Below are 20,214 nucleotides of genomic sequence, written 5' to 3'. Positions count from 1 at the left end.
CTTACCCGTTGAGAATCTAGACATTAAATAACGAATGAGAAATCAGGCGGTACAAATTAGAAGATATGAGATAAGTAAATTGAGGCATTTGTATTAATACGCGTAATATAATAGTGGGTAAACCATTAATACTAGACGTGCCTTCAATCACACCAAAATGCACAGGAGTTCCTTAAATATTGATTGATTTCCACTCTTCCTCATGTGACCTATTGTTCTGACAGAGAATTATTTTCTGTAACTTCACAATTGGTTATTTGTCTCTATGTAGATTTGTTATCAGCCACAGTTTTCGTAATATGTAGATTAGTAATCGCATCAGTTTGTTTTATATGTATATTAGTGATAACCAGGTTTTCGGTATGTGCACAGGTAGATTAGTAATTTACACTTGTCACACTTGTCAGCGTTTGTTTATATGTTAATAAATATATTTTGTTTAAAATAGTACAGAATTATATTGAAGAAAAATTTGGCAAGGAAATTACTGCCCCGAATTTTAGAAGAAAAATTATTCATACTGCATAATGAAAATAATCTATCGGGTCACTGCACTATGTGAATAACAGTTCGGGGAGTAATTATACAAAAAATATGGGTTACATGAGCAGCTGTATAAAAGCCGAAATTTTCACACATATTTTGAAAATTATTCATACTAATCACACCAAAATTTAACTTGGTTGACATTTTATAGTGATTGGTGAGATTCTATCAATATATCCAATATATCTTAAATATATACATGCATGATGCGAGATCCAAAAGTGCCTGATAATATATTCAAGTTTTGATTATATAACAACATTTGGACCAAAACTCGTCATCAGTTTATTTTCACATAAAAAGAAAGACCTATTTTAATATTACTTTTAACATAATATTACCATACATGAAACGACATCTGTTCTAATCTCAGGTCGTTACTAAAATTAAAAAAAAAGATTTATCAACGCTGTGAATATTCGACACTTAGCCGTTTACAACTATGAGATTTACCGTTTTATATTAAAACATCTATGATTGTTTTACTTAATAACTTAATACAAAAAAATCATATATATAATATATATGTAACTGTTTGATATATGCTAATATTGTGACATGAATACAACACAACAGACCTGATTTTCATGGAGCCTGACAAAATAAATGCTTGAAGCAGTTGTAGAGAACATTTTATTCTTATATCTTATTAAGACCTGTGCAATGTTCCACGTGCTAATACTTCATAATGTATATATTAATTTAAGTAAAATAAGGAATATGTAATATCAGGTTAGAACTCTGGTTTAAAGCAATTGAAGAAATATAAGTGTCATTTCTATTAGTTTTTTTTTTTATTTGTAAACATCGGAAGTACGTTAGCTACGTTATCTCATGCATTATTAATAATTTTCAGCTTACAGTCTGAATTGTATTTCGACTGAATAATAGAACAATGTCACAGTATAGATTTAAGGTAATTTGTGAAGAGCGACACTCGCTGTTCTGCGTGAAGTTTGGTGAAGTAATCTCTAATCTGTTAAGAGCACACGCTTTAGTTTAGTTACAATTGTAACGCAATTGTTTCTGGCGTTTTCTTTATAAATTACCAAAGTGGCCGAATGTTTTAAGACCAAATTGACTCCTTTTTTTTAGTATTCTTCTTCTTCTGACTTGTCATCGAATCGCTGTAGTTGCACCGACTGTGATGGCTTCATACATCGTGATACCTGCAGGACACTGTAAGATAAAATACCAAATGTAAACATTAATGAAGAATTGAATTGCCGATACATAATACAGAAACAAATTGTTGGTATTCAAGTGAGATATAGAATGCACTGTACATGATTTAGACATTGATGCATGAATGATCATTCATCTATACACCCAAATGTCTTACCAGGGGAATAAGAGTATATATTACAATTAAATAGTTGAATCTTAGTTCCGTACCTGACAAGAACTATTGCAAACATCGTGTTGACGGCACATACAATAAACACTGCGTTAGCTTGGGTATCCAGTGTGGCTGAATAGACGTTGTTGTATATAAGTGGCGATATGCAATCCCCAAAACCTTGGATACATCCTAGTAGGGTGAATAGAACACCTACAAACACCAGACAGAGTACGTAATGAAAAAATATGAATTGTCAAAAATGTATAATTATATATAAATACATATCATTGAGAATTATTTATACTGTGCGTGCGTCGCTGTGCACAATATATCGCGTGTACAGCGATTATTTCCATTCCAGTAGGTTAAACCCATACATCTCAGTCCTTGTATGTAATGGTATGTATTCCCATTTGCATCATCTGTTCTATGGCTCTACTACACGTCCTCCTTGCGAACTGAACGCGAATGACTGTCAGTGTAGACAATGGATTACCTTGTTTGTCCGATGCAAACAACTTGGACATATGACCTCGAATAGCGGGCAGTGGCAGAGAGGTTAGGAATCCGACAACAGCAGCTACGAAAAATCACAATGTTAAATAGTAGTGGCAACAAACAAACGACTTCATCATCAAATATTTAAAGCGATATAGCAGCTTTCACGCGTTATGTCCGTTGTGTAGTTAGACACAAGCTTTTGTGCTTTCGAATGAAAAATATAGTTAAGATATTTGATATATGTACTGTGCATGTATATCAAAGATTCGCGATCGTTATGGATATTTTCCATCGATGATTTTATAAATTAAAATGATACTAACCACAAAACACCATGGCCTTGTTTGTGGCAAAGATCAGAATCACGAAGTAACCAAAATGAGATGTGAATCCTGTAATTGCCATGCCGAGATCTTTTAAACAAAATGATATCAGCTTACCAGCTCCAAGTAAACCTTGATCGATAAATAAAAAACAAGTTATCATAATATTGTATTCAAAGCTAAAGATGGAGTTATAAAATTTAGTTATTTGACCTATAAAAAGATGGATGTTAGAAACTCGTTGTTATAAAAGTTTAAATTAAAACATATTTATACTATTGTGTAAACTAATCTCATTGTTAATGCCTTTTAATGAATCACGCGTCTCGTCGACTTACCTATTGCTCGGAAGATGTACGAAACGGCTTGAAAATAACCGATGTTAATTGACGTGAAGCAAAACGGTGTACTGAGAAGGTAGAGCATTATGATGCTATTGATTGATGCTTCAACGAACATTAGGAACGCGACGACTGACAATACAGAGAGCTGAAAACAGGTGTATCTCGAACTTCGTGTAAATAGATGTATCACATCCAAGCATTGCGTCTTTACACTCCATGATGTCTCGCTCTGTGTCGGAGATGTATCCTTCACCCAGATAACAATGTACAGCACGCAGCAAACCAACAGCGCGTAGCCCAGCCAGACAGGAGGCATCAAACCGCTTGACTGTATCCAATAACCGGTGCTGAGCTGCGAAATACTGCCTCCGATGAAAATGCACGCTTCTAAAATAACCAAGCGGTAGGTTCTATTCGCACGAGATGTTATGTCGGCCATATAGGCAAAACTGATGGCCAACGCCGTGTACGTATTTCCGGTCAATCCAGCTACTATTTCTGTGATGAAAAAATATTGGAGCGGCAGCTTAAGATACATGAAGACAAAATTTAAGAACATGTAAAACGTATACCCGGCTGTCGGTATTAGAAGTGGCAGCTTTCTACCTCCACCTCGCTCGCTGTACGATCCAAGAAACGTTCCGGAGAACAGCGACAACGCAGTGGAAATTATCTGAAAATATAGCAACCATTGAGATGCCTCAGAGGTGACTGTCAAGCCAAGGATGTAATGTGGGTCGGTCGTGTTTACCGTGCAGTTATCGTTGTTATCCGATGTAAAATCGTACGAGGCGGCCACTGTCTTTTTTACGAACTGAACGCGAATGGCTGTCAGGGTGGAATGGGCGAACATGATGCAAAACACAACCGGCTCCATGGTTACAATGCCTCGTAATTTCAACACCAGAAGCTTCATCTTGCGTAATTTATGGCTGGTTTACTTAGTTCGTAAGAAGACGTATTGGCGATTAGGTTAGCGTTGTTGTGTCCACCTTGCGATCTTGTTTGCTTTCCACGTGACTTTGAATCACAGCCTATCGCTTTAACCAGGGTACATGGTTCGGTCAGAATAAGATTTGTTATTACCAGTTAATAATTGGTTAATAATATCAGTAAATATGCTGTGCGTACATGAACGTAGTACAATTATTGTGTTCAACTCGCATCGATGACTGTAGGGTCGACTGTACATTTATTCCATGCTACCTACTTGTATGTTTAGTTTGGGGGAGCAGCGTAATATTAAATGAAGACGATAACAACTGCCGATCCCGTGTGAGTTCCTTGTCATCAATGTACACGTTAATATTCAATGGTGCACTACATTAGCGATAGAAGTGACAGGATTGAGGGAATAACTGCTTTGGTGTTAAGTGTCATTAAGTATCAGTGCAACTGATATTGCTTGCCAGATACACCGAGAATCTGTTTTTACAGTTTTTTTTTTTTTTCGAAATAACGATTAAATCACAAGCAATGATAATAGCGTACATTTGAGGATAGTGTGATAGCGCCCTCAAATGGACTAATTATCAGTCACTTTGTTTATTGGTCCCGGGTGCAAATCTGTCAAATCAGTTTCAGCCAGCCAGGCATACTATTCGAAGCAGAACTAAAAATACCTCCATGCTCATAGTATGCACTATCATTATATCTGATAGTTATACTACCCCTACGAGTAGATTAACGGGAAATAGCGGCTCCTTTTGGAGCCTCGGTCTGGCAAAAGTCCGAGGCGCGCATTTCCCGTTAATCTACGAGGGGGGGGGGGTAGTATAACGAAGTTATACTGCGAATTTGACGAGTTTTGCACGGCCTATTTTAAATCCTGTGGTCATGGCGGATGTTTACAGCGCTAATGTGTAAATCGCAATTCTAAACCAGGTGTAGTCAACCGCAATTATCAGCCGTGCTCATTGGCTATAACAGATGTGTTGAAAAGCTCTAGCCAATCCGCATTTACTCAGCAGTTTGTTTTGTTTAACAATAGAATCCACCAACAGTGGACTTTATTGTATTACCATAACCAACACTGATTGGACCACGTAGAATTGCATATAAAACATTCGATCACGTGAATTTGGTGCTTATTTGTGAGAACAGTGCAGCACGTTGTTGGGTGAACTCCGGAGATCCGCCAGAATCATGTCCGCTCAAGAATTTGCTGCTCCGGAAATTGACTGGGATTTGGAAAACTGGTTGTCCCAAATTGATGTGGACGACGCCGAGGACTTTAAACTGAGCGATATTCAGAAAGAATTCCATTTTTTGCCTCCAGTTGACAGCAAACAAGTCATCGAATACCAGCAGTCACGCAGACAACCAGACAACTCGCAGCGCTACAAAATGGGGCGTCAAAACATGGAATGAGTGGAAAGAGCAAAGCAGATGACTGATATCGCTGGGATAAAAGGTTATCATACTGGGCATTCAGGAAAGGTACGTATTAGAATTTGCACTTTAGTAATGCAATGTTCGATTTCCCCGCTGACGAGAAATGGTCATAACTTTATGTCGAAAATAATCACTACTCGTTAACTCAATTTGTTCATGCAAACTGTTTGGTGGAATACCATTTAAATATTATATTCACTGGGACGATATGTCGGATTCATTTCACGCGATAAAGATTTAATGCAAACGGCTTTGGCGTGTTTTAAAAAAGCTGAACGATTGAACGTACTATAACAATATATTGATATTTTACATTGCTATGAGGTGGACTGTTACAAGCTATTGTACTTTCATATTGATACATTGTATTTTATTTTATTTTAATTAAACAGGTTACACAGGCAACCACGCTGTTCCGGCAAAATTTCGACGAGCAGCTAATAGCAGAAAGAACGGGTCACTCCAGTCTAGCAATTAGAAGCTACAAGCGGACGAGCGACGAGCAGACGAAAGCGGTGTCAGACGCATTGCAGCCACCCAAACCGAAAACTGCGAAAGAAGCGAAAACGCATGACCTATCCACCACCCCAACAGACGAGGACAAATCTAATACCACTGTCATAACCGATTCTTCCCAAGTGTCCGTGAATTTTGTAAAAGGAAATGTGAAACTTGAAATACGTTTTTAAAATGTATCGTATAATCGTCATTGCGTACTAGTATTTAAATAATTAAATGAAAATTCCACCTTGTTCTTTGTTTTCATTCAGTGGCCACCTGTTATGTTAATCAGCTTTTCACTCCTGTTGTGCTCATGAATATTTAAATTAACCCATTCATTATTAACAGTCCCGGCTTGTTAATCTATTGATAAAACAGTACCGTTAACAAGAATGCACAATTAATTAGGTTGAAACTGTTCGCTAACGAAAGTAAGAAACATAGTTAGAACAATGGGGACGAGACAAAAAGTAGTATAACTATCATTATTGCTACATTTAATTTCTTGATAATTATTGTGCATTTCATGAAACGTTCTAAACATTGCATTTAGAAAACAACTGATACTTTTGTTATGAAGAACAGTTTTCTGGGAGATAAGTCGTATGACCCTTCAAAGCCAATGTCCTGTCATTTTAATAGTATCTCACGCGTGAACAGTCAACGACCACATCCAGGAAAATTCTCTATCCATTGAACTACTGTAATGCGATATTATAACCATGCGTACTCTGTATTTATTATATTTTACATTAACAATTCACCAGCGCCTGTAATGTTTTACCTGTCAGGAAAACAGTACACAATTTTTAACCCCTCGTTTCAAAAAGGGACCGTCTGATTATGACTCGGAAAGATATATTATACGAGTCCTTTAAATTACTTTCGTGAGTGTTTCCTCGTTAATCCCTGGGAAAAAAGATAAAATCGAAATAATCAGCAACCAGCTGCATTGCCAGTGCATATCGCTGATGGTGTGTTAATTTACATAAATGCAAAAACGTATTGTACGCTTTGTCATTTGTTCATGAATAATTCAAAGCATAAAACTTGAAATGAACCTACTAATTCCTGTTTCCCCGATAACCGCCACCAAAAATTGCAATAATCCAGTGATTAGAGGCTCTATCTGCCTTGGTTGATGTTGTAGCTTCAAAGTTCTTTCTTAGCCAACTTTTTAAATCTTTGAGAAGAAACTTCAACGTCAACTTCAGACCTTTGCACTGGCTTAGGCACAGTGTGATGTCTGATTTACATAACGTATTTCATAAACCTGCATTGTCTTGACTACATAATTGTAACATAACTTGTAACATTGTCTGGATTATTGAAACAGTTAAGTTAGTTATTATGGTCATATCAAGTGGTATGCAATGAAATGATTCATGAGCAAATGACAAATCGTATAATACATGTGTGATGTTACAACGATCGTATATATTACTCATAGTCATCATTATCATCACTCTTGTCTTCTAAATGTTTCAATGGAATTGCACTTGAAGGCCTTCGACAATGTAGAACTTGAATGGTACTGAAAGTTTGAACAAAATAACTGATTATCATTAAATATGCAATATATATATATACACACACACCCACACACACACACCCCCACACACACTCCACACACCCCCCCACACACACACCCACACCCCCCACACACACACCCCACACACCCCCACACCCCCCCACCCCACCCTACCCCACCCCACACCCCCCCCCCCCCACACACACACACACCCACCCACCCATGCACACACCTTAGAACATTTATAAACATAACAAATTTGTCACAGCATCCTGATAAAACGCTACAGAATGATTTATCAAAATATTGTATTGACTGCATAGTTTTCTGGCACAAAAATATTTAAAATAAGGAAAGTGGGAAAATATATTTAATAAATTGTGGTTTTCATCTGTTATCACTTTATAGATCTGGTTGATATGAGTGATATCATGGAGTGTTATAATTTACAAACTAAAGGTAATTGGATAATACTGCCCATGACATTAATCATATGACCAACTACAACTGTCAAGTCAGAACTAGAAAATAATGAAATTCTACTTGTGTTAAATAAACACTAGTAAAACAGGTTGCTGACATTTATCTGTCAGTTTTTTTAGAGAAACTATGTTCGCAACTCATTATCAGGCCAGCGAATTTAATATTCTCACATACTCTATCCACGCACCATCTGCTCAGTGGCCCTGGGCTGCAATGGTTCAGACATTTTGGTTCCTGGTACATGTATGTCAAATGATGGCTGGTGAAACAATCTGGTGTCCTGTGTTGACAATGGTATTAACATTCACACCTCACTGAAAAATCAGTGAGTGAACTTGGTGCACATGTGTGTTGAAAACGTCCATCTCTATATGCAAATTGTACACATGTGTAACAGTATGTTTCACCCATTGGCTTTCAAGGATATGGCTCTGTTTCCCGCTACTTAACAGACATCATCATCATCATTTACATCATACCCAAAAACTCTTTGGTTTCATAATAATAACTACACAGGGCTCTGGCCAAAGCAGTAATTCCTGCTGGTTCTACTTCCCACATGTCTTTTGAGGGTGGGTATAACAATTTGAGTTATGCTCTACTTTTTTATATGTCTTCATGGAATCAAGCCTAGTATTCATTAGAGCATTTTCATCCACACAGCAGCAATCGGACAAAGAGAGGACAGATAATTTGCTCCAATGTCAGTCAAAAGTGAGAAATTAAAATGTTCAAGTTAGGGTGTTGCTTGAAAAGATGTTTAAGTTATACATTTAGTACTAGGGTGATCCTCCAGTCAAAAACCTTCAACGACATATCTATAAATAGTGTTTGCAACATGGTAAACATTGGCATATTAGTTGAAATCTGCTAGCGTTATGGTAATGTCGGTTGAAATCTGCTAGAGTTATTGCCGTATCAGTTGAAATCTGCTAGCGTTATGGTCGTGTCGGTTGAAATCTGCAGGCATTATGTTCGTATCAGTTGAAATCTGGTAGAGTTATGGTCATGTCGTTTGAAATCTGGTAGAGTTATGGTCATGTCGGTTGAAATCTGCTAGAGTTATGGTCATGTCGGTTGAAATCTGCTAGATTTTTGGTAGTATCAGTTGAAATCTGGTAGATTTATGGTTGTATCGGTTGAAAACTGCTAGCATAATATTCGTATCAGTTGAAATCTTGTGGAGTTATGGTCATGTCGGGTAAAATCTGCTAGCGTTATGCTAGTCGTGTCGTCCAAAGTTGTGGTCGTATCGGTTTAAATCTGCTAAAGTTGTGGTCGTATCGGTTGAAATATGTTAGGAGTTATGTCATGTCGGTTGAAATCTGCTGTCTGATCGTATCAGTTGCAATCTGTTATGGTGATTGTAATATTCAGGAATCCCAATATTTATAGGGTTTCCATTTTAGAAATAAAGCTAAATTCAAAAATTGTAAATTGTAATATCTATATAGTTTAAAATCAATACTGTGGAATCTTGGCGTCAATGGTGTCGATTTTACTTTATCAGGTTGCTCCACGCGGCACAACTACGCCACTACGTGTTCCTTGGAATCAAGTTCCATTGAAATGTGACTGCGGAAACCGAACGAACACACACACTGACAAAGCAAGAATAAAACCAATTCAACTTTGAGCTTGAGCTTTGAACTTTTAAGCGCCATCATCGTCACATCGCGTCCTATTCGATATTGGCGGCATGTGACAGCTACACTGTTTTCTTACTGAAAAGTGTTTATCGTAATATTCAACGTTAATATTGCTTTTCCACATGAAATGTATTGATATAGGACTCACTCAATGACCTAGCAGTATAGTATATTTGTGTCTATCAATGTGAATATATTTTGGACAGCAAAATGTATTCTAATATCTCGTCTCGTTCCCCAGCCTGATCCCACTACAAGAATATAAAGCTCAACTTCCTTTCAAATTACCATGGCAATAAAACAACCAGTTCATTGTTACCTACCTGACAACTAATATACCAAGGAGTAAGGCAATAGCGAACGCAAAAAACACTGCATTTGACTGAGTATCGACTGTGGCAGAATATATGTTGTTATATACGACTGGGGAAATGCAGATGCCAATAGCTTGCGTACACCCTAGGATAGTAAATAAAACACCTGCAAATAATAATGCATTAGGTTGAGTGCAAACATAAATATTAATCAACTACTGTACGTTTAATGAAATTACGAAGTTTGTTGTGACGGTTGAACTATTAAATAACAACCTGCACATCATGAAAATGTATGAAACATTGTGAGCTTCTACCTTGCGTTTCTGGCCCAAACAGCTTCGATAAATGTCCACGTAAAGCCGGTAATGATAACGACGCCAACATACCAACAACTCCAGCTGAAAGAAGGTCAGTAACGAGTTTGTTTTTTCAACAACAAAAAATTACTATATTATACAGAATGCCTTCACCTATATACACTATACGTCGCCCATACACTATATCAAACACACCACAATGGTAGAGGGCGTACTTCAGTCACTAATGGCCGAAAGGTTGTAAGAATTCAGTAATAAAGTGCACGAGAAGGTCAGCGATAACATCAACATTTAAAGGACTTACAAACAAACACCATTGCTTTATTGTGTGCGAACGCCAATAATACCATGCCAAACAGATGAGACGACAAACCTGCTATGGCCATACCAAGATCTCCGAGGCAGTAAGATAGTAGCTTTCCAAAACATATCAAACCTTAGAACAAGAATGAACCGTTGTTATTACCATAGGGAAGGTAACGGTAGGCCGGTGTGCGTCATAACATAAAACCGAACGCCGAACTTTGAGGTCGTGTAAATCATGTCAATCTAACACAGGTGTTGGTAAAAATATTGATTGCTATTATGGAAGCACATCATCGAGATTTTAGTCACCGTCGATTCGATTCCGCGAAACCAAAGCATACTTCTTGAGTAATGTTTCTAATGGATCTGTTGCCTTAATAAACTAATTTATGCAAATTTGACTGGAATTTTTTGACTTACCAATTGCATTGGAGACGAATAATATGGATTGATAGTAACCTATATAGATAGAATTGAAACAGAACGGTGTACTGAGAAGATACAACATAGAGATGCTCATGGCAGAACCAATTACCAAGAACGACATGAACACGACTACTGAGAGAACAGAGAGCTGAAGGCATGCATCTTTCGAACTACGTGTAAATAAATGCATCACATCCAAACACTGTTTCTTCAAACTCCAGGATGTGTCGCTCTGCGTAGATGACGTATCTTGCACCCAGATAATGATGTAGAAAACGCTAAAAATCATCAGGCTGTAACCCATCCAGACAGGCGGGATTAGACCGCTGGATTGGATCCAGTAACCTGTGCTGAGCTGCGAAATACTTGCTCCGATAAAAACACAGCTTTCAAGAATGACAAGACGGTAGGTTCGTCTCTTCGGAGGCGTCACGTCAGCAATGTACGCAAAACTAATAGCCAATGCCGTGTACATATTCCCAGTCAACCCCAGCACTATTTCTGCTATAAAGAAATATGCAAGCGACAGTTCAAGATACATGAAGACTAAATTTAAAAACATATAAAACGTATACCCGACTATCGGTACAAGTAGTGGTAGCTTTCTACCCCCGCCTCGCTCGCTGTACGATCCGAGAAACGTACCAGAGAACAGCGACAACGCCATGGAAACCACTCCAAAATAAAGCAGCCATTGAGATGCCTCAGAGGTTACTGTCAAGCCAAGAATGTAGTGTGGGTCGGTCAAGTTCTTTGCCGTGCAGTTATCGTCGTTATTCGATGTATAATCGTACGACGCGGCCACTACCTTCTTCACGTAGTCGACACGAATGGCGGTCATGTTGGAGAAGGAAAACATCAGTGAGAATAGAACGGGTTCCATGGTAACTATTCCACGTAGGTTTAAAAGCATCAGCTTAACATGTTTACCGCGCGTCCCAGTCATGCTTAATATTATAAGTGTACCGTGTAAAGATGATGTCACGGGACTCATTTATGCGACGAAGACCAAAGTCTAAATGTCACATGGAATGCGTGACCTTGAACCACAATTCACGAAGTAAAAATAATGTTACAATTATATGAAAAAGTTACTGATCTTCCAGTTCTGGTACTCGTGACCTTCATATATCCACCCAGTTTCTAAGTAAGAATAGTCATACTGTTACGTAATAACAATACAGTGATGACGGCTATTGTTGAAATTGCTCGGTGGACGCGCATACGCATCCGCGGAACAATGTGTATATAAATAAGAGCCCACACGCGTTCCAACCAAAACATCGTTTATTTTGCCGGGCAATTCCGATTTTCAAATCAGAAGTCATGTCATCATAAAAAGTTACAGCCTCCAGTTCTTGGGGTCCGGACCCCCCCCCCCCCCCCCGTTGAAAAATGTACTCAATTTGTTTTTGTATATTATAAACAAATCATTAACAAATGGCTTCACCAAACAGAAGTTATAAAAGTCGTTTACCCGGGAGGAGGACTCGGACTAAAAAGGAAACCTGTTTGAGATGTCGGATAATGTGACCTTTTCCGTTTTGAACACCTCATTGCCAGCTGTCATGTTTTGCTTATACTATTTACTCCAAATAAACTCAAGTTTACCACCATAATATTGATAAAATTGAGCAATGTTGACTGCTGGCAGTGACCAATTCGTGGTCTTTGAATTAAATCTTACAACCGAAGAGTGACAAGATTTTCGTTTCTCCCCTAAATTTGTTTTATTATGTATTATTTAAAGAATAAAATAAAATAATTCAACATAATATTTTTCATCTCATAAATGCCAAGTATAATATTTAGAACACTACAAACTGTATTTGAAATTAAATTAAAGTTTTGCTGTCATTTCATATCAGATGAGGCAGGGAAAACTTGTGCAAATATTGCCCATTCAGAGCAAATATCTAAAAGGAATTGCGAGACAATGTCTTTCAATCCCCTACAACGTAAGTGCTGAGAAAATGTTTGCTGCCACCAACATTATTTACCACATCTTAGATGATCACCTGCCATCAGTCACGACCTCCATGGTAAACTTTTTTTAAATCTTTAAACTTTAAAATTCTGGGCTTTCAGAAAAGTGTCAATTTCAATCATCTTAATCCATCACTTCCAATGTCTGCAATTTATCTTTGCCATTCCAAATAAAACATTATTTTTAATTCCGTAATAATAGACTTGGGAGTTCATGTTGTGCTACATTTATAAACTTTTATATCCCAAACGTTTTCGAAATCTTGATGGTAGACAGCGCCCTCTGGGACCACAATTCACAGACTTGTTTTTAACTGTTTAATTTTCTCTTAAAATTCTCTTCAATACTTTTTTATTGTAATATTTCCGCATACATTGCTAACTGTTTTTGGAAATTTCATTACCTACTAATTGGGGTTCTGTGGATAATAATTTCAAACAGTTCTATAACTACAATAAAAAGGAGATATTTTTTTTAAAAAAAAAGGTTTCAATCCACTTCATAAATTAATCCCAAAATTAAATGCCTTTACAGCTTCCACAACAAATCTACAGAATTATGAAAATCCAGGGATAACAAAATTCCAGGTCTGTTGTACTGCTTTTAATTGATCACTGTGAGTAGAACATTTATAATACGATTTGTCGGAACGTTTGATGCAATTTTACACGTTAATGAGATTTATTGGCCTATAGTCTTTTCCCCATGATTAAAGTTATGACACCTTGTTTTTGTATGACACTTAGCTCCCCTCCAAGAATGTTTTATTTAAGCTCCATAGTTACCAAATAGATGCCAACACCTTTTATAAACACACAACATTTTAGCATTTAGAGTGTTTGTATGTCACAGATATACACAAATCATTCGCATTTTCATCAAATCATGATAAATAAACCCGCTTTGCAGAATATAATTTTATATATAGTGGTATATAACCCACTATAACATATTTGTCATCAATTACATTTAAAAACAGAAATTATAAATACATACCATACTGTCTATAGTAAATGATAGGAATGAAAAAAGTCACTGGGGACTTGGACCGTCTTTGCTGCAACGAATCAATAATTTCTTTACGTGTCCACATTAGACCTATGACATTCGTAATAACAAATTTTTAATTTATAGGTCTGTCCGTTGGATTTAGTTTTATTAAAACAAAACAAAACAAAAATAACGATGATTACAACAAGGAATTATTTTAAATTCGAGTGCCCAGGGTTTCCAGTTGAATAAGCCAAGAAAGAAAGCAAAAACTGTAAAATTGGTACGAGGCAGTGGGATCAGAGCGGCAAAAGCTAGCAACTGTTTCGCAATCAATGAGAGAACAGCGAGACATTATTTTAGCAACAGTCGCTTGTAACATTGTCGTTGCGCACTGTATTCGTTGATTGTCCGATTTGATTCAACTGCTCTTGAAATTTATACATATTTATAAAGATGAAGGGAATGTTTTTGTTGCGCCAAGAGTAACGTTAAGGGGAAATATCACAAACACGTGATAGAGAAAAGCAAAAGAAAATGTACAGCAACATTATCGTGTCATTGAAAAAAAAACCTCAAATCTTAGTGAGAGAAAATATTTGCACAATAATTCTAATACCCCATCACCAGAGTGTATAAATAACTCTTATTACAAAACGTGTAAGATATGCCAGGAAACACTGGCAAAACGCCGGCTGTATTACATCTCCGGCTAAATAAGGAGGTTAAAGCTTCGACATTTAAAAGCAGCATAATGTGTTTCACCTATGTTTTCGAGTATGTTGGCGTTCAGTGGTACGAATATGAAACAGGTAGAAATACGTCATGTGAAGTGCATCAATATCATAGGAGGCGCTTCACACAAATAATATAATTAATAGTTTTACTTGCACAAATTTATAACTGAACAGTCCGTATGAAATAGCGATTTCGTTCTAAAATACAATGTTTTGTTTTGCGCAAAGTGTAATGCCAATTGGAGACAGAACTACGACCTCGAACACGTCGGAAATTGAATTAAAAAAGTGGCGGACCTTTTCAACGTCTCTCGGTAGTAGTCTGTTTATGTAAACGTGTTCTTTGGTTGCGTCTACTGAGCAATATCAACACTTGGTCAGCGCGCTATGTGCTCGGAACAAGTCTCATAAACCTGAATTATCAAAAACAATCGTTCGAAAAAATTTCCTTTGGTTTCATTTGGCGAATGGAAAGTTATTCGTTCTTAAGATGATTTCTTTTTGGCCATATGTGAGTTGTCTTTACTTGCTGTGCATATTAGTGTTTGGTTTTTAAAATGTTCAATTTGTATGGTAATTCAATATATTGTACTTTTTGTATACAGTGATCATGTCTGTGAGTGCATAACTAGTATATATACTGTACTTGCATAAATAGTAAGTGTTAAGTTATGTAAATATATTCATGTACTCTGTACCTTCAATTAATTGTGCATTAACAAGTTCGATCAGAGGTGAGTCGAGGTATTCGATGTTTTTTTTAAATATTCATAAGTCCACGTAATGTTAATGTATTGTATATCATATTTATCGCATGTGTTTCTAACCAGGCGAACCACACTAATATTCTGTCATATGACTCGTCATCGAATATATACATTCATTAAATGAAACTTTTTGCTTTTACGTCGTCCCTCTTGGCAGCAAATAACCTCTTCAGGGGTAAGAACACCACATAGGTTGAGGGCAGTACATGCTGGAACACGTCAGACATTTGGAATTATTACCAGCTATTTGAGGCATCATCATTTATTGTTGGCACTTCAATAATGTCACGTGATTGTCTATATTGTCTTATTTGAACCATCCTAAAAAGTGAAACACAACAAACAATAACATAAAAAATTGATATTTTAAACAAGATTTGAACAAAATATTAAACTTTTACCAATATACAAGTCATATTTACAGAGTTTGCAAGCAATTTACACAATTTATAACATGCCCATTATTCATTCTGACACACACACGTATAAACAATATTTTGTTTCCAAAAATGACATATCTAGGCAATTTAAATAATATTTGATTGGAAAGTGTTTATATCTCCAAACAATGATTATAGTTCAGTTACGGGTAACATTATGGGATCATTATCGATTGGTCGTCAACCAATTAAAATCGTTGATATACTCAGAATGGTGACGCTACGTCAATATCATGACATTACACCGTAACATATCGCATGATATACATATTTTTATCTCACATTAAACCTTACTCAGGTCAATGAAATACACAGTGGCCATGTGATGATAAATGCTAATGATAAATCGTGTTTTACGGACAAGAAAAGCAGACACACCTACAAGAGAGTGATAGCAAAAGTATCGCGAGATGAAAGGGCTATTCGCGTTATATTTCCGAAAGTATGAAACAGCAAAGTAACGTCAACATTCCGAAATAGTCCTATCATACCTTTTATGGGAAAGATATCAAAAACATTATTTGGAACAGCGACAACATAAGATATAATGATTATAAAAAAACATATTGATCACGTTGAGGGCGTCAATAAAAAATGAACACGCATATCGTAACATCTCACCCAATAAGACTAGCTGAAACTGCTGAAAAGCTGTTTTTTTGTGTTTTTGTATTTGTATTTTGATCAACTATTTTTGTTCTTTTTTTTTGTATTTGTATTTAAAAAACAAGTTAATCAGTATTCCGTACATCACACTTTAATATACGATTAATTAAAATCTGTGCAATGTATTTATTACATCACACTTTAATATACGATTAATTAAAATCTGTGCGTTGTATGTATTACATCACACTTTAATATATACGATTAATTAAAATCAGTGCAATGTATTTATTACATCACACTTTAATATACGATTAATTAAAATCTGTGCATTGTATTTATTAATCACACTTTAATATACGATTAATTAAAATCTGTGCAATGTATTTATTACATCACACTTTAATATACGATTATTTAAAATCTGTGCAATGTATTTATTAATCACACTTTAATATACGATTAATTAAAATCTGTGCAATGTATTTATTACATCACACTTTAATATACGATTAATTAAAACCTGTGCATTGTATTTATTACATCACACTTTAATATACGATTAATTAAAATCTGTGCATTGTATTTATTACATCACACTTTAATATACGATTAATTAAAATCTGTGCATTGTATTTATTACATCACACTTTAATATACGATTAATTAAAATCTGTGCATTGTATGTATTACATCACACTTTAATATACGATTAATTAAAATCTGTGCATTGTATTTATTAATCACACTTCAATATACAATTAATTAAAATCTGTGCAATGTATTTATCACATCACACTTTAATATACGATTAATTAAAACTGTGCATTGTATTTATTACATCACACTTTAATATACGATTAATTAAAATCTGTGCATTGTATTTATTACATCACACTTTAATATACGATTAATTAAAATCTGTGCATTGTATTTATTACATCACACTTTAATATACGATTAATTAAAATCTGTGCATTGTATGTATTACATCACACTTTAATATACGATTAATTAAAATCTGTGCATTGTATTTATTAATCACACTTCAATATACAATTAATTAAAATCTGTGCAATGTATTTATTACATCACACTTTAATATACGATTAATTAAAACCTGTGCATTGTATTTATTAATCACACTTCAATATACGATTAATTAAAATCTGTGCAATGTATTTATTACATCACACTTTAATATACGATTAATTAAAATCTGTGCATTGTATTTATTAAAAAAAAAGACTAGCTGAAACGTGGTCATGTGATGATAAATGTTAATCTTATCCAATCAGACTTGCTGAAACGAGGTCATGTGATGATAAATGCAAATCTTACCCAATCAGACTTGCTGGAACGATTAGAATCAGTGCGTATGTATAAAACACAAAACTTGGCATCTTTTCCACTGTGGCAGAATAAATACTGTTGAACACGAGCGGAGCGAAACATTCCCCCAATCCCTGTACACATCCCAGTAGTGTAAATAACACGGCTGAAACATGTAAGTAATTCGAGAACAATCAGCTAGTAATAAAGAACGTGGCACTTCAAGCCAGGTATGTGTGAGATTTATGAATAAGCAGTGTTTTCTTTAGAACTTAACGAGCCGCCAGGTATTTATGGCAAGTCAGTTACTAGTATATAATAAATACGTCAAGGTAAATGGCAGTTTGCAAGATAAAGCAAATAGTTAAACATTGCAAATAAAGTATGATTAAATTCCAGCCTTTATTTTTATAAAAAAATCATTGTTGCATCTATTGTTTTTTACATTACCTTGTTTCCCAGGACCGTATAGTTTAGACAGTCGACTTCTTAGGACCGGCAATGATAGAGAAGTAAATAGCGCAGCTGCACCAGCTAAAATAAGTGATATACATTATTTATTTCGGCATAAAAGTACCGGGAAAATGTACGTATTATTCTAAAAACCTATCGACTTTCAAGGTCATTAATCATTTCCCTGAACGCCACCAGCGTAGGATGTAAGTGTAAGTATGCACGTGTGCAGTAAATGTAAGCCAAAATATTGGACCATATTTATTGGCAGACAGACTGTTAATATATTTGCCCAATTCATCAAATTAACATTTATTATGTTAAGCGTGTTTATACCATGACAACCATAATAAATAACCGTGGCAAGCATTATGAAATTGCATAACTAAAATTGATGGCTTACCAATGAATATCATTGCATTACTACTCGCCAATGCCAATATAACATTACTAACACCTTGCGATACAAGCCCAGTTTGTGCCATGCCAAGATCGCCAAGTACACAGGACAACAATTTTCCACCCAGAATTAAACCTGCAAAAAAAAGTGAACGTAATATTATAACAACATTTAGAGGCAGCATTCGAGCACGGGTAAGTAAAACAAGGGACTGTCTCGCTGATTTGCGCTAGTGTTAAGTGATAAGCTACGTAATTGTTTTATTTGTTGTGGGTGGTTTAAACTCATCTATGACGCAGATCACTTGTTCACCAGTGCACGAATCGTGCATATTATACCTAGATCAATTTGGAACAGTGAACTAGTTTATTGTTTGTATTGGATTTCTGTGGTACGTTTGTCCACCAGAAACTTGTGCTGAACTTAGATATATTTCAAGACCCAATAGCTCAAGAAAAACGTGTCATCTGATGGAGCCCTCTATAATATATATTAACCTGCTCAATGAAGATACCCACAGGGCCTTGTAGTGTGCCGTAAATGTACCAAAACGCCGGTAGTTGACTTACCGATAGCGTTGCTAAGACAAAGTATAGCCTGGTAATAACCGACAAGAACAGAAGTGAAACAGAATGGTGGGTTGAGAATATACAGCATAGTTATACTAACTGAAGAACCAATAACCACGAAGATCACGAACATACCAAGCAATATCAATGTAAGTTCTATGCTCGTATTCATCGTGCTCTTGGTAAATAATCTAGCAACATCCACAAATTGTTTTTGGATGTTCCACGTTGTTTGTTTCGGTATAGTCATAGTTTCGTCGACCCACAATATCACAAAAAACACACTAAATATCATCAAACCATAAGCCAGCCACGTCGGCGGTATGAAACCCTGCAGTTCGATCCAGTATCCAGTGGATATCTGCGAAATTGTGCCACCTAAGAAAAGGAACGTCTCAAGCACGATCAATCGAAATGTTCGGCTTCCCTTTGATGAGATGTCGGACACATAAGCACAGGACATGGCAAAGATCGTGTACACGTTTCCTGTGATTCCACGTATAACTTCACTGATAAAGAAATACTGCAAAGGAAGTCCAAAGTACATAACTACCAGGCTAGAAAATACGTAAAACGTGAACCCTACCAGGGGTATAAGTAGCGGTACTTTTCTACCTCCACCCCTCTCGCTGTATGACCCAAGTAACGTCCCGGAGAACAGGGTCAAGGCTGCCGACAGCGCTTGAAAATAAAGCAACCAGTACGACACTTCGGAATTGACGATTTGACCCAGCTTATAATTCGGATCAGATGTGTTAACAGCACAGTCGCTTGTGTTTCGCCGGGTGTAGTTGTACGAATTGCCGACCATGTTCTGTATATACTGTACACGGACAGTCATTGTGGTGGACAGAGCAAACATTATTGAGAATACTACCGGTTCCATGTTTACGACTGCTCGCATTGTTGTTATAATAGAAGCAGCCATTGTGTTTCACGACCAGTGAACCTTG

The 20,214-nt window shown here is 36.2% G+C and overlaps 4 protein-coding genes across 4 annotated transcripts; 1 reads left to right on the top strand and 3 right to left on the bottom strand.

Annotated features, from left to right (window-relative positions):
- Window positions 1-1,637: 1,637 nt before the first annotated feature.
- Window positions 1,638-3,972, bottom strand: LOC102807887 (proton-coupled folate transporter-like). Its single transcript, XM_006811143.2, has 5 exons — window positions 3,051-3,972; window positions 2,713-2,844; window positions 2,385-2,468; window positions 1,942-2,098; window positions 1,638-1,725 (listed from the first exon to the last, which is right to left on the bottom strand). Exons 1-5 carry the CDS (start codon window positions 3,970-3,972, stop codon window positions 1,638-1,640), a joined length of 1,383 nt encoding a protein of 460 aa, XP_006811206.2.
- A 1,413-nt stretch (window positions 3,973-5,385) lies between these two features.
- Window positions 5,386-6,201, top strand: LOC146747585 (uncharacterized). Its single transcript, XM_085496528.1, has 2 exons — window positions 5,386-5,495; window positions 5,843-6,201. Exons 1-2 carry the CDS (start codon window positions 5,445-5,447, stop codon window positions 6,137-6,139), a joined length of 348 nt encoding a protein of 115 aa, XP_085352654.1. The 5' UTR covers window positions 5,386-5,444; the 3' UTR covers window positions 6,140-6,201.
- Window positions 6,202-7,391: 1,190 nt separating this feature from the next.
- On the bottom strand, window positions 7,392-11,821 carry LOC102807776 (proton-coupled folate transporter-like). The gene is made up of 4 exons (XM_006811142.1): window positions 10,975-11,821; window positions 10,553-10,684; window positions 9,938-10,094; window positions 7,392-7,485 (listed from the first exon to the last, which is right to left on the bottom strand). Exons 1-4 carry the CDS (start codon window positions 11,819-11,821, stop codon window positions 7,392-7,394), a joined length of 1,230 nt encoding a protein of 409 aa, XP_006811205.1.
- A 3,537-nt stretch (window positions 11,822-15,358) lies between these two features.
- LOC102807668 (proton-coupled folate transporter-like) lies at window positions 15,359-19,514 on the bottom strand. Its single transcript, XM_006811141.3, has 5 exons — window positions 19,262-19,514; window positions 18,696-18,827; window positions 18,290-18,373; window positions 17,849-18,005; window positions 15,359-15,782 (listed from the first exon to the last, which is right to left on the bottom strand). Exons 1-5 carry the CDS (start codon window positions 19,509-19,511, stop codon window positions 15,698-15,700), a joined length of 708 nt encoding a protein of 235 aa, XP_006811204.2. The 5' UTR covers window positions 19,512-19,514; the 3' UTR covers window positions 15,359-15,697.
- Between the last annotated feature and the right edge of the window lie 700 nt (window positions 19,515-20,214).

The sequence above is a fragment of the Saccoglossus kowalevskii genome, chromosome 3 (genome assembly GCF_978046115.1).
Source record: "Saccoglossus kowalevskii chromosome 3, keSacKowa6.1, whole genome shotgun sequence".
Lineage (NCBI taxonomy): Eukaryota > Metazoa > Hemichordata > Enteropneusta > Harrimaniidae > Saccoglossus > Saccoglossus kowalevskii.
The sequence above is the reverse complement of the archived record's forward strand: the minus strand, read 5'-3'. Positions and strand labels throughout refer to the sequence as shown.

Bases quoted from the DNA above. Each gene is read 5' to 3' on its own strand.
- LOC102807887 (XM_006811143.2), bottom strand. From the start codon at position 3,972: ATGAAGCTTCTGGTGTTGAAATTACGAGGCATTGTAACCATGGAGCCG. The intron at 2,845-3,050 runs GTAAGTCGACGA...TTATCGATCAAG, and splicing joins GTACATCTTCCGAGCAATAG to GTTTACTTGGAGCTGGTAAG. The intron at 1,726-1,941 runs GTACGGAACTAA...TTTATCTTACAG, and splicing joins TTTGCAATAGTTCTTGTCAG to TGTCCTGCAGGTATCACGAT.
- LOC146747585 (XM_085496528.1), top strand. From the start codon at position 5,445: ATGACTGATATCGCTGGGATAAAAGGTTATCATACTGGGCATTCAGGA. The intron at 5,496-5,842 runs GTACGTATTAGA...TTAATTAAACAG, and splicing joins ATACTGGGCATTCAGGAAAG to GTTACACAGGCAACCACGCT.
- LOC102807776 (XM_006811142.1), bottom strand. From the start codon at position 11,821: ATGACCGCCATTCGTGTCGACTACGTGAAGAAGGTAGTGGCCGCGTCG. The intron at 10,095-10,552 runs GTAAGTCCTTTA...TATTATTTGCAG, and splicing joins TAAAGCAATGGTGTTTGTTT to GTGTTTTATTTACTATCCTA. The intron at 7,486-9,937 runs GTAGGTAACAAT...TCAAACTTTCAG, and splicing joins CTTGGTATATTAGTTGTCAG to TACCATTCAAGTTCTACATT.
- LOC102807668 (XM_006811141.3), bottom strand. From the start codon at position 19,511: ATGACTATACCGAAACAAACAACGTGGAACATCCAAAAACAATTTGTG. The intron at 18,006-18,289 runs GTAATGTAAAAA...TACATGTTTCAG, and splicing joins ATACGGTCCTGGGAAACAAG to CCGTGTTATTTACACTACTG. The intron at 15,783-17,848 runs GTAAGATTTGCA...TTCACTTTTTAG, and splicing joins GTTCCAGCAAGTCTGATTGG to GATGGTTCAAATAAGACAAT.